The sequence below is a fragment of the Hyperolius riggenbachi genome, chromosome 3 (assembly GCF_040937935.1).
Source record: "Hyperolius riggenbachi isolate aHypRig1 chromosome 3, aHypRig1.pri, whole genome shotgun sequence".
In the NCBI taxonomy this organism is placed as follows: Eukaryota; Metazoa; Chordata; class Amphibia; order Anura; family Hyperoliidae; genus Hyperolius; species Hyperolius riggenbachi.
Genome location: NC_090648.1, coordinates 264929870 through 264944215, shown reverse-complemented (window position 1 = coordinate 264944215; position 14346 = coordinate 264929870). Strand labels below are relative to the sequence as shown.

Sequence of the window (14346 nt, the reverse complement as noted above, 5' to 3'; positions counted from 1 at the left end):
TCTCTACTTTCTCCTCAGACTTAACTAATGCAGCCCGATTAGCTGAAGCCTCTTTCCCTCCTTTTTTATCCTCCCACACCTCTGTTCCTCTCTGATTGGCCAATATTTCTCATGCTGAGACAATGCACTTTCTATAGTGAAGGGCAGGCAATTCTTACACAATCAGGCAGATTAGAGTGAGGAAATGACATCAGGATTGGCTTCAAAATAGCCACAGTTAAAATGCGAAATGCTAAGAAGGATATTCTCTCTTTTTTACTGTAGAAAAATCACTAAAATCAAAATGTGGACAGTGCAATACATATGTTATGTAAGTAGAGCAAGTATTTATCTACTTATATATGTATTTTTTTCTGAGATAGTATGGCTGATAGCTCCTCTTTAAAGTATTCATGGTACCATTAATTGAAGATCATAAGAGGGTCTACGTGATGGTCCATCATGTAAACAGAAGTGCACATATGGTGGAGTGTCAATTGCATTCCAAGCAGGTTGTGGTAAGGCTTTGGTCACATCTAAAATCAAAATTGCTGACGCCAACGAATTTCAATTTTTTGCGCAATTTTTATTCCACCTCCCGATGCTTACTTGCACGTTGCGATTTTTTGTAAAGCGCTTTTGTACGCGCTTTTGCAGAGCGTCTTGATTTTTCACTTCCTGACGCAAGTCAGGAAGTGAACTCTTTAACCTGGAAAAGAATAAATACAATGTATTTATTCTTAAATGTGCTGGGTAAATCGCTACACCAATCGCTTTTTCAAGCATCTTGCGATTTCCCTAAACCTGCCATTATAGGGAAATTGCCCCAAAAATGGTACAGACAGCGCTTTGGTGCGTGCATCAGAATTGAACTGCTCGGATGTGAACACTCTCATAGGGAATCATTGCACACGCGCTTTTAGGGCGATTTTCAAAATCGGAAGCGCAAAAAAAAAGGCAAAAACGTCCTAGGTATGAACAAACCCTAAGTGAGAACCGCACAATCAGTGCAACAAACAGGAGCCCCAGCACAGTTATGGAAGAATAGCAAGTAAAAGAATTTTCGATGATAGCACTTCTAATATTATTACCATCTATTTTTACGTTGCTTCTTGAATACACAGCTCAACATAATGTCAATTTGATAAAAGTTATTTTATGTAACTTTGCTATTGTCTTTAATTTGTTTAATAAAGACTATTTATTTCTGATTAACAAAAACATACAATCCTAAAATGCTCCTGTATATTATTTATGTAGAGACAAAATAATTATTTATATTCAGTGAAATACACACCGCTACTTTTGAGACACACACAGGTAAGGTCAAGTCATATATGAAAGTATTCAGATTCCATGCCTGCAAAAAAACATCACGTTATTTCCTCAGCAGAGACAGGGTCCTAGCACGAAGGTCATGCAGTGAAGGAAGGTGATGTGATCAGCTCACCCCCTGAGCTTGCGATCTAGGGGAGTGACTCCAGCACAGCACGGGGGAGGTGTGTGAGTGCATGCTGCAGGGACTGAGCATGTGCTGAAGCTCAACTCTCTAGTGTGGGAAAACAGAAATTCCACATTCGTCTGTGGGGCACAAGACGAAGCACAACTCGCAAGGCAAATATCCTCTCTTCATTACATTCTTCCTTTGTCATTGCGCACTGAGCTTTCTAACGGATTGTTTTCTTTACAGAAGATAGCTGTGCATTCTCTTTATCCGGCGTGTCCCCAGCTAAGGAGGGCGATGGGGCTGAACCAGGTGGCAGGACTCGTTATAGGTAATGCATTCTAATAACAGAGACAGCAACGTGTATGTTTTGCATGTGAGATCTACTTACTTTAATGTAATGCTGTTTGTTTAATTACAACTGTGATGCTGCGAGACAGTGATTTCAGTACAAAAAGCTACATAATGCAAGTTGTACGGTTGCCTTCCGTTTATTATAAATCTGTAGCCCCTGCTTTGTATTATTTTTATTTGTAATAAAGGTAGAGGAGGAGGAGGAGGATTTGCTGCCCAGAAGTTTGATCCATGATATCTGTCAGCAGACTTTAGATTGAGCTGCTTAATTCAAGTGTAAACCCTAGACATGTAAAGTCACTCTGTCTTGGTTTGAACTTTTTGCTCTGCTCTACTAGAAAAACTGGCAGGGTGTGTCGGAAAGGGGTCTCTAGCACAGTTGAGCAATATGCCCCCTCCTTCCAGATTCTCAGTTAATAACTAATGAATCTCTCATGCCCGAAGCAATCCAGCCTTTTAATACTTGAGGTCAGGGCCGGGCCGAGGCATAGGCTGGAGAGGCTCCAGCCTCAGGGCGCAGTGTAGGAGGGGGCGCAGAATTCATTCAGCTGTAATTCCTAATTGTGTTTGAAGCAGAAAGAAATAAGAAAAGGGGATACATGGCAGTAACTGCAAGCCATATAACTAGAGATTAAGGTGCTGGGGAGGTTGGGGGCCCTGGGGCACCTATTAGTCTAATAGCAATCAGTGTGTGTTGGCTGGGGTGGGAGAGATGGGGGGGCGCACTTTGGTGTCTCAGCCTTGGGTGCTGAAGGATCTTGTCCCGGCTCTGCTTGAGGTCAGTTAATTTTCACCAAGAGAAACTATACATTTAATTTGTAAAACATGTTTGGAGCATTTTCTGGGTGTAGAACTACAACATCCAGCATGCTCTGTCTGATATATTTCAGTACCCCTGCAGAAGCAACTCTTGGGTAGATTGAATACTGTCCATGAAAGGTGATGGATCCTCTTCTGTTTTAGGCACTAACTTTATGAAACTTTTTGGGAACGTCATTATCCCTGATGATTCCCTGTAACAGAATGAGCATACAGCTCAGGGGCGTAGCAATAGGGGGTGCAGAGGTAGCAACCGCATCGGGGCCCTTGGGCCAGAGGGGCCCGAAAGGGCCCTCCCTTAACTGCAGAATTAGCTCTCTGTTGCTCCTGTGCTCATAATAATCACTTCTATAGATACTTTGAATAGTGTTAATCATTAACAAACTATTCCCCATCCCCTTCTTGCACCTCTGACACTGTAGGTGCCAATGGCAGGTTTTGGTGCGCCATATTAATTGTTATGTATAGAGTGCTTGGGGGGCCCCATTGTAAAACTTGCATCGGGGCCCACAGCTCCTTAGCTACGCCACTGATACAGCTGAATGAAGTAATATCATTTTCAGCCCTATCTTGGAGGAATTGTGCCCATTGATTCTTTTCCCTGACTTTTAGAACAGATATGAATGACGCCTTTCTTTGTTCTTGTGGTACAGACATTGCTAACTGCAATTTGCTCACTGTTACAGGTTTATAAGAATTCTGACATTTCATGCCAAAAAAACAGTCTTACTAGATGGTTGAAACACAATAGGGTTCCTTTTTTGGGTGTTATTGAAATGAGGACTGAACAAAAGAACCTAACATCCTGTAGCACTAAAATGGTTAATTACCCCCAACAGAGCTTATAGGAAAGAAAAACATATTCTGCTCTGTAAACTTTAACTGCTTTGTAGATGAGATGTAAGGGACCACTGGGGGTGATTTTACCAGAGAGGACAATTCTGAGATTTCCTTGTGTTCAGAAAATCCCATATGTGACTGGATGCCTGGAGTGAATGTAATGAAACCACTGAATTTCTCCTTTACTAAACATCCCACCAAAAGGAATACTCCCTATCCATAAAGCCTTGTTACCGATTATGAGCCAAATATATCTTCTGCTTTAGGAACAGAACAGATCTCATAGATCTGTGCAGGGGCGTAACTAGAAATCATGCCCCCCCCCCCCCATAGGTGCCAAATAATCGTAATGGGGCAGCATTTCACCATAAAATAATCGCAATGTGGGCAGCGTTCACCAGAAAAATTGCACAGTGGGCAGCGTACAGTGGGCAGCGTTCACCAGAAAATCGTAATGTGGGCAGCAGTGACCAGAAAACCGTACAGTGGGCAGCTTTCACCAGAAAATCGTACAGTGGGCAGTGTTCACCAGAAAATCGTACAGTGGGCAGCGTTCACCAGAAAATCGCAATGTGGGCAGCAGTCACCAGAAAATCGTACAGTGGGCAGCGTTCACCAGAAAATCACAATGTGGGCAGCAGTGACCAGAAAATCGTACAGTGGGCAGCAGTGACCAGAAAATCGTACAGTGGGCAGCGTTCACCAGAAAATCGTACAGTGGGCAGCAGTCAGCAGAAAATTGCAATGTGGGTAGCAGTCACCAGAAAATCGTACAGTGGGCAGCGTTCACCAGAAAATCGTAATGGGGGCAGCAGTCACCAGAAAATCACACACTGGACAGCAGTCACCAGAATAAAATCCACCTGTAAAAAAGAAAAAAAACAATTCACTCACCTGGCAGAAGTCTCCTCTCCCGGCCTCTGGTGCGCAGATCCCCCCCCGACGATCCTCCTGAAGCAAATCTCCCGCACTGACAGGCAGAGTGCAGGGCTATGGCAAGATGACGTCCGAAGCCCTGTACTGGAGACACAAATGGTCTCCAGTGCAGGGCTTCGGCAGCCATTTTGCCGTAGCCCTGCTCTGCCTCCAGGGAGGCTGCGGGGATTCGGGGAATGAACTGGCGCGGCGTCTATTAGACGCCGTGGGCAGTTCAACACCTGGCTGGGGGGTCCCAGAATCGGGTGGGCAGCAGCGCTCCCCTCGCACATTGCTGGTGAGCCCAGAGGGCCCCCCCTGTAGCTGATGGGGTCGCATCCCTGGTAGTTACGCTGGTGGATCTGTGTTAAAGGCCCGTGCTCACCGCCTGACGGGTCCTGCAACGTACCCTTGACTATGGTCGTCAAACGGCGCTTCTTCCTGCCGGCGGGTGTGCACAACGTCACATGATGCTACACATTCGGGAGCAAACGAGACTTCAAGCAATGGGGATATTTTGCGTGGGAGTCGTCAGGGATCTTAACAATCTGATCCACTGTGACGGCGTTATTGCGATGTTCGTATGGTTGTATGACTGTACCCACATCGCAATATTGTGGGAACGACTGACGCTCAAAAAAATTGTCGGGAAAATCGTGAAGTGGGTACATAGCTTAAGGCACTATGAAAGGGAAATTACCCTTTCAGTATGACCTAAACATGAATAGGTTTTTTTTTTTTTGTTTTTTTTTTTTTCAATTTAAAGTTACTAAAGCGAACTCGAGGCCAAAGTGTGTGTGTGTGTGTGTTTGTATATCAATATCTATATCTCTTACGGAAGAGGAGGGAAGCCCTATTAGGATCTGTCTCCTGTAGCGTGGATCGGCAGGGAGGCCCTAGAGCTGCGCAGTCGCACTTGCGTCTGTGTGGACTGCGCAGCCGCGGCCTCCGGCGGCCATTTTTGAGGAGGCAAGAGAGCCTGACCCAGGCTGAGGGGTCGGGATCCGGCTGGGGGGGAGATTATGCAGCGGGGACCCAGCGGAACTGCATGGAGGGTGCCGCGGATGGCGTCCTCTGTGCCTTCAAAAATCATACAGGTACGGAACTTTTTTTTTTTAATTTTGGGCTCGTAAGTCCTTTAAACGAGAACTTCAGCCTAAACAAACATACTGTCATTAAGTTACATTAGTTACGTTAATTAAAATAGATGGTTAATATAATCTCTTACCCACCCTGTTTAAAAAGAACAGGCAAATGTTTGTGATTTCATGGGGGCCGCCATCTTTTTGGTTGAAAGGAGGTGACAGGGAGCATGAGACACAGTTCCAACTGTCCTGTGTCCTGATCATTCCTACCAGCTGCGCGGGCTAGGCTTCAGATCTCAATTTCGAAATAAAAAAACAAAAAAACAAATTTGCGCCAAAACTGCATCAATCCCATCATGCTTTGCACAGAATCAGGGGAAAACCCGGGCAGATTTCTTCTGTGCAGCTAAAAAAAAGTTCTGATGCTGTGAAACTGTTAAAGAAACACCAAGCCTCTTCAGTGCCGCTGAGTAGATTTTTAGTTTGGAGGTTCACTTTAAACATTTAGCAACTTATAGCCAACATCTTATCTGTGGCTGGTTACTTCTTCTTAAAATTTTATTTTTACAATTCCACTAACTGCTCTGCAGGATGAAGCATCCTGTTAGGTCTGTACCTCCCATGTGGACAGAGTTCACCTGCATACAGGCCTTTTACATTTTTATGACACCTTTTAGTGTTTCCTTTGTTTAGAGTATTTGGTATTTCCTTGCCTCAAGGGATTTTCAGCAGCGTGGTTTGTGTCTCTAGATGCAATTAAATGTGCTTAATTGCTAACCCCCCTCAGTTTTAAACTGTCTGTAGAACTTTAGCTACTACTGAAGTATGTGTTGCTTCCCTCCAATACACTTTTTTTTTTCTTCTATTTCTGCTATTTATACACAAATCTAGACTTTACAGTGGTCTAGAGCTATTATTTGTTTTCTCCTAGGGCCCTTTTCCACTGCACAGCTAAATCACAAATCGCTAGTGATTTTTAAATCACTAGGGTTGCTACTTTATCATAGAAATCATGAGAAGTATTTTCCACTTAAGTCAAAATCGCAATTGCATAACAAAATTAAGGAAAAACTGCAGTCGCCAGCTTTTGTGATTGCGATTGCTAGTGGGAAAGGGCCCTAGCCTTGTATTGAATGTATTTTGTATAAGATATCTATATAGCTCAGGGGTCTCAAACTCCATACAATATTTTGTGGCCCTCGCCTGCAAAAGCTTCTTTATAGTTCGCTTCAGTGCTACCAAGTAATCCACCGCATCCCCGCCGCTAAACGAGGGCTGCAGAGCCCCCAAATCGCCCGGGGAGCAATTCGCCGGCATTTCCTGGAAGGGGCAGAGCTTTCAGCTTCAGCTCTGCCCCTCCTGACGTCAATCGCCACACGGATCGCCGCCTCTCCCCGCCCCTCTCTGTGAAGGAAGAGTGAGAGGGGCGGGCAGAGGCGGCGATGCGCCGCGATTGTGAAATTCCTTATGCGGCCCAGCCTCATCCTGACTTTGCCTCCTGCGGGCCCCAGATAAATTGAGTTTGAGACCCCTGATATAGCTTAAAAGGATATTGTTGTACTTTATCAAATGAATGTATAACAGTAATGGTGGTGATTCAAACCCAGGACAGTTTCAATAAAATAGCTCTCAGGAAGAGTTTGCAACATTATTAGGGGGCACACTATTGAGATGCTGTAACCTGAGGGGTACCCCCCCTAGTAGTTGATAGCCAGAGGGGTGCCTGACTTGGTCTCCAGTATAGGCAGCCAGAGATGCCCCCCAATATAAGGTAGCCCCCTAAATAGGTAGTACCCCTCCCCCCCCAGTAGTTGGTGGCCAGAGGTGGTCTCCGTATTAGGTAGCCAGAGAGGGCACCCACAGTACTAGCTAGCCGGAGAGGGCCACTCCAGTATTGGTAGTCAGAAAGCCCTCCCCCCCCCCCCCCCCGTATAGGTAGCCAGAGAGGGCCACTACAATATAGGTAGCCAGAGAGGCCCCTTCCCCTGTATAGGTAGTCAGAGAGAGCTCAGTATAGGTAGCCAGGTAGCTAAAGAGTGCCCCCCTCCCCCCAAGTAGTCTGTGTGTGTGTGTGTGTGTGTGCTGCAAAAGGATGAAATGACTCACCTCACCAGGGTCCAGTGACGCACCCGACCTATCTTCTACCTCCACGCATTTCTTCTCTATGGTGCCAGATTTCAATACAAGTTCTTATTAAGAGAGATTGGACATTTTTATATTTAATTTGTATTTTGATGGTGCTAACAATTTCCTACAGTGCTTTGCAGTGTACATAGTCTTGTCACATCCATTATGTAGGATCATAAACAGCCTGGTCAGTTATTTCAGGGGACATCAGTACACGAATCCAGATTTTCACCAGAAACTATCACAAATGGTTGTTTCAAGCCAACGAGATCAAAGGTGTGTACATAGCTTAGCAAACAGTACTATGTTAATGTGCATCATTGTTCTTGCTGCATATTTGGGAGACATACATATAGAGTCTCGGTTATCCAGCACCAACGGGGATCGTCTGATACCGTAAAAGTGTGCTTTCTGGTTGCTTGAGACTTGATGTTAAAAACAGGCCTAGCTAATACAGTACTATACACCACTCTATATACATACCATGAACTCTCTATTAAATGTTATTGAATGTAATTGAAAGTATGTTAACCTTGGGGGAGCCATGGAACCCAATCTTCAAGCACAGCAGAGCCCACAAACAGCCTAAGAATTGTGTCCTTCACCACTGTGAGTACTGCCTGTGATTTGTGCTGGTTGTTTGAGACTGCCGTTAGTTGCGTTCTGGATAACCCGGGATACCACTGTCTATACTTTAGGGCTTAAAGAAAAACCCTGTGATGCATCAATGAATAGAGATATTTAACTTCTAATTTACACCTTTTTGTTCTCCTTTGTGGGCAAGTAGTGTCTTTTATTCTTATTAAACGTCTGCATTCCTCCCCCCCAGTTGTCCTGTTTGGAGTTGCCTATTCTCAAGAACCTGAGTTCAGTCATGGTTGTGCAGAAGGCAGCTGTTATCCAGCCACCGGTGACTTGCTAAATGGAAGGTCTCAACAGCTTAGTGTCTCCTCTACATGTGGTCTCCAGAAGCCAGAGCCATTCTGTATTGTTAGTCATCTCCAGGTAAGCCTCTATCACAAGTCTACTTATCTTCCTCTCCATTCTCTATCCCTGCACTTAGTAAGAGAATTTTTCCCATGAAATCTGAGAACACGGAGTATGGAAATGCTCAAATCCTAAGGGGGTTCTGCAGAAATTCACAGGCTTGGATGAAGCACTCCCCCTCAACATTCCCATTAAACAAAAAACATCTGGCAGAGGAAGCTGCTTGTAATGTGAATATTCACACACAAATGCATTGTTTGAACAGTTGTATCTGTATAGTGTTTCCTGGGCTTGTTTTACGCTGCTCTCAAACTTTTTAATTTGTGGATTAACTCTGTGCTTTCCACAAAGCCACAGAACAGTACCTGGTGTGCCCTGTGTCTCTGTGAACTGTGTCCAGACACAGCCAATGTCTGTAACTAAAAGCGCCAGATTCATGTTAAAGTAACACCTGTCTGATGCTATTTGCTCTGCTTCAGTTGGTGAGTAATTTTAGAAAGGTTCTTTGTAAAGTGTAACATCATTGCAGCTTACAACTTGAATTATACATGGCAACAATAAATGCTCATGCAGTACTAGTATGGCACTGTGCAGATATATTAGGTGCAGAACTCCATCTACATCTGCAGCTGAACTCCAGCTAAACCCAACAGTTGTGATGGGCTGTAACATGCACATAAGGTAGTTCTAGTTGAGAATGCTGCATGGGGCACAGTAGTGAATTCACACTGAGCACAATGCTGTTTGGGTCACAATTATGAAAGTGGACACCAAGGAACAGCACACTCCAACATAACATTTTTTAAAGTGTGTCAGACAGGGGCCACACGCATCTTTGTTTTCTGCATGCGTTTTGTACATACCATGTGCACCATTTTGTATGCAGCACGTGTTTTTTTTCACAGCAGCTTATGTAATGTATACAAAAAAAGGCACACAATGGGCAGAATTGTGCTGCAGGATGTCCGTTTTTTATTCTACATGCAAAAAAACGCATTTAAGTGTAAACTAGCCATTAATTAACATAAGTTCTCAGTTTAAATGCGTTTTTCTGTGGAAAAAACACACACACAAAAATAAAGTGTGGCCCCAACTTTAGTGTTGGTTAATTTTTTTTAATTGTTCTGCAATCGTCATATAGAAGAATGGCTGCTGCTATGCCTAAAATGAATGTAGATTCTCACCAATGCTTGAGCCGGGAAGATCCTGGCTTCATGAATTGCTGTGTGATGCTTTCTCTCCTGGTGACACGTCATCGGACAACAGGTGAGCAGAAGTCTTCATACCTGTGAAATAAACCACAATTGACACACTTTTAGTAGAGCAGGAATTGTTGGCAATTGTCAGGTTCTTATTGCTTTTTTTTCCCCCTTGAGGAAATCGCCTCATTTGTCACTGCATCTGTTATGCTGAAATTCCAAGGATTCCAGAGTATATTGTGTGTTTTTGTTACCTTATCAGTGTTTATTTTGGAGACTGCTTTATTTTAACAGTATTGTGTGAATGGTTACAGGTCTGCATTTGCACATTTGTGTTGAGAACTTAAACCCCACTTCCAGGAAAATGTTTTACTTTGATTTTGGGTAGCATGATAAGGGGTGTAGAACATCTTCTCTATTTTTACAACTGAATTGTGTCCTTACTAGCCAGTTTGCATCACTCCATGTCCACACGGTAGCAGTGGAGTATTGCACCGTGTTAGCCATTTGTTAATGCAGGTATATCAGGCAGTAGAGTTTATTGGATTGAAAGCTTTACATTTTTTTAATGTTGACCAATAAATGGCATCACGCTGATTTAAAATTTCCTGGTTCATGTTCAGACAGAAAAAGGGCACATCTGTCCAAGAGAGATATGAACAGCAACAAATAAAATCTTTTTTATAAAGTGGGGATGAGACTTAATTGATCTGTATTGATGCTGTGCCCCATTGCCTGTCCTTAGCAACTTTAGTTTTCAAATTTAAGACACAGACCTCAATGGAGAGCTAACCACTTCAGTACCAGCACCCTCTGCCCCCTTAAAGGGAACCAGAGATGAACGATTCACACAAAATAAGCTTATCGGTCGATAGCTTGTAAAAAATAAATGCTCTACCTGATAATTTCGCCGCTCTGGTGTGCCTTTTTCAGTGTTTTTTTTATCCATTATTGCTCCAGGAAATATCCAATATGGCCGCCGGCTCATATCCCTTCTGCTTCCAGGTTATAAGCTGTTCTGGATGTGCTGTCTAGCCTCTGAGACTAGACAAGCAGGGCTGCTGCAGGCTTTCATCTGTGTGCTTTCAACTTTATTATTCTGGCATGCTGTGTGGTTGCCTGTAGGAAGTGTCTCTCATAGAAATGAAACTGCATACAGTAGATAATGACTGGCTGCACAATGCACACAGATACACTTGTCTGTTTCAGAGCTTCTTTCTCGGCAGCAGCAGCCCCTCCCATGTCAACAGCTCTGAGTAGGAAATCTGAGCCAGAAGGGGGCATGCTTGGGCTTAAAAAGACTCCACAGAAGAGTGACTTAGCTATAATGATTCCAGGTCAAACCTAGACTGAATCAGTCAGTGGATTGTTATCACATCTGATAACAGATAGATTAGACTGAGAAGAATAAAACTAAAAGCATGATAGGTGTTTACTGTCATGTTCACACTGTTAAATGTAATAAAATACATGAGGGTGCTTCGTCTCTGGTTCTCTTTAGGCTGGTTTCACAGTGGGACGTTACAGGCGCACGCTAGAGCAGCCTGTAATGCACCCCACCGCACAGCAATGAAAAATCAATGGGCTGTTCACAGTGCACACGTTGCGTTACATTGTAACGCAGCACGTCCTGATAACGTACTGCATGCAGTACTTTACATGCGGCGAAGCCACCTTAGGCTATTTGCACATGCTCAGTACGGGTTGGTTTTCTTATTTTGGGGGCGGAGAGGAGGCGGGGAGAGGCCGCTACGTAGCCAGGCACATGGCTACTTAATATTCACTGCACTTGCAGTGTTTTCTTCTTGGAGCGGCCGCTGATTGGCTGACGGGACCACGTGATGCGGAGAGCTCCGCTTACGTGGTCTCCGCAGTGCCTCCGACAGAGCAGGCGCACCAAGAGCTGCTTGTAATGCGGCTCTTGGTAGCGTCCTGCTCCGACACCACCAGGCGTTGCGTTAGGGGCACGTTATGCGACCTTAAAGTCCCCTAAAACGCAACGTCCTGGTGTGAAACCAGCCTTAAGGACCAGAGGGTGCTGGTACAGTAAACCGCTGCTTCCCGACGAATCACTGCTAAAATCCGCCGGTCACGCCGCTCTGTCCCCACCGCAGGCTGCTCTCTCTGCCATCTCTATGACGGCAGAGCGCTGTGCGCCAGTCAGGAGCCGATTTCATTGGCTCCTGACCCTGTCACTTAATGTAAGCCAATGGGAACGGCTTACAGGGATGACAGGGCCAGGAGCCAATGAAAACGGCTCCTGCCCGGCTCGCAGTGCTCTGCCGTCATAGAGACGGCAGGGCAAGCACATTTCGGCGGGGAGAGAGCGGCGGGAATGGCATGGACGTGCGGTGAATGGGATGTAAAGTTTACGTCCAGTCAAAACCGCAGCGCCACCCGCCCGCCGTAGAATCATACTGCGTCGGTCCGCAGGTAGTTAAATGACATGAAGTGAGAAGAAATCGCTCCAGTGGAGAAGAGGATGATTATGATTATTAAATCAGTGAAATAACTTATTTTCACACTGTTTAATCCTTCCCTGGCATATTCCATCATGTTGGTCAGATCCCACACCCTGGTTTAATAAACCTCCCAATAGGTTTTGAAGTGTTTTTAATAATTAAACTTGCGCTCAATTTTTGTTGAGATGATGTGGAAGAAATGGCAAAGGATCATCAGCCACACAGACCTGTACTTTATCATCATTTTATAAGCTACTGAAGAAAATGGTTCAGTTGATTGTAGGCATGACAGAATGATTTTGGGAAATGTGAAATTGTCCAAAAGTGTGTGTGTGTGGGAGGTGTTGAGCTCTGTAAACAGGAGACCGCCACCTCCCTACCGATATGTTCCACACTGCTCTCCAGCTTCTTCCACGTCCTCCTTCACAACAGAAGTTCCAGGTTTACCATGCAGAAGTGTAAGAAGTTGGAGAGCAGCCTGGAATGCATTGAAAGGGAGGTGGTGGCCTTGATGAATTGATACTTGCATACATAGTTCACACCCCACACTACGCCAAGGCGATTTCACTTTCTGCAATATTATTCTCACCCCTCCTGGTCAATTCTTGATCGTTTCTACTGGAAAAAAAATATTAAACCAAAAACACTGATCAACCCTGAACATTCTCTTTGCTCTATAATCTCCAAATCCCATCTAACCACTTGTTCTTTGGATCATATTCCCTCCCATTTCATTCTGCGGCTATCCTCCTCTTTCATGCCTGTACTAACATTGCTATTTATACAACGTGGAAAAAGGCAGCGCTACTTAAGACAAACTGCATCCAAATGACTACCCTACATGAGTGTGCAGAGCCTACTAAAAGACAATATGCACACCCTGCATTCAAATCAGTTGCATCTGATTTGAATGCAGGGTGTGCATGTTGTCTATTACTCGTATTACTCTTTCCCATGTACATACATCTTGGCAACTTAATCAACTCAACTCTGTTTGGGTTTCAATACCACTTATATGCAGACAATACACAACTGTACCTCTCGGCCCCAGACCTTAAAGAGACTCTGTAACAACAAAAACCTCCCCTGGGGGGTACTCACCTCGGGTGGGGGAGGCCTCCGGATCCTAATAAGGCTTCCCACGCCGTCCTCTGTCCCACGGGGGTCTCGCCGCAGCCCTCCGAACAGCCGGCGACTGTGCCGACTGTCAGTTCAATATTTACCTTTGCTGGCTCCAGCGGGGGCGCTGTGGCGACTTTCGGCATGGAAATAGACGGAAATACCCGATCTCCGTCGGGTCCGCTCTACTGCGCAAGCGCCGGAAACTTGCGCCTGCGCAGTAGAGCAGACCCGACGGCGATCGGGTATTTCCGCCTACTTCGGCGCCGAGAGGCATCAGAGCGCCTGCGCAGGAGCCAGGAAGGTAAATATTGCGTCACCGCTGCACGGAGGGCTACAGCGAGACCCCCGAGGGACGCAGGACGGTGTGGGAAGCCTCATTAGGATCCTGAGGCTTCCCCCACCCGAGGTGAGTACCCCCCAGGGGCCGTTTTGTCGTTACAGTTCCTCTTTAACTCCCTCCTCACGTGTGTTCCTGACTGCTTGCCTGCTTTATCCTCCTACATGTCCTCTTGCTTCTTAAAAATTAATATGAGTAGAAGAGAATGAATCATTTTCCATAGTCTCTGTCCACCACTCATGAAATAACAATAAATGTTAAAAACACTTCCATAATAACTTTAGTTCCCAAAACGCGGTGCTTAGGAGTAATCTTTGACTCCTCTCTCACTTTTATTCCTCACATTCACTCCTTAACCAGCTCCTGTCATCTCAAATTCAATAACATTTCTCGGATCCGACCTTTTCTCACTCAAGACACAACTAAAATGTTAATGCATGCTCTTATAATGTCTCGTCTGGACTATTGTAACATACTACTCCAATCTGTACTGAACTAAACTGCTCATCTCATTGATCTTTGCTCTCATTCTTCCTCTGCTGCCCCTCTCTGTCAAGCTCTACATTGGCTACCAACTAACCAGAGGATCCAGTTAAAATGCTTAACCCTAACCTACAAAGCTCTCCAATCTCTGCTGAAGCACTCGCTGAATGCAGGGAAGTGACCCTGCCCACTT

At 45.0% G+C, this 14346-nt stretch overlaps 1 protein-coding gene across 1 annotated transcript in view; it reads left to right on the top strand.

Annotated features, from left to right (window-relative positions):
* The first annotated feature begins 1532 nt into the window (after positions 1–1532).
* The window catches only part of LAMB1 (laminin subunit beta 1), a 91521-nt gene continuing 78707 nt past the window's right edge, over positions 1533–14346 (top strand). The window contains exons 1-3 of the mRNA XM_068276291.1: positions 1533–1593; positions 1670–1754; positions 8393–8568. Of these exons, the coding sequence (XP_068132392.1) occupies positions 1721–1754; positions 8393–8568 (210 nt within the window). The 5' untranslated portion in view covers positions 1533–1593; positions 1670–1720. The remainder of the gene's footprint in view (positions 1594–1669; positions 1755–8392; positions 8569–14346) is intronic.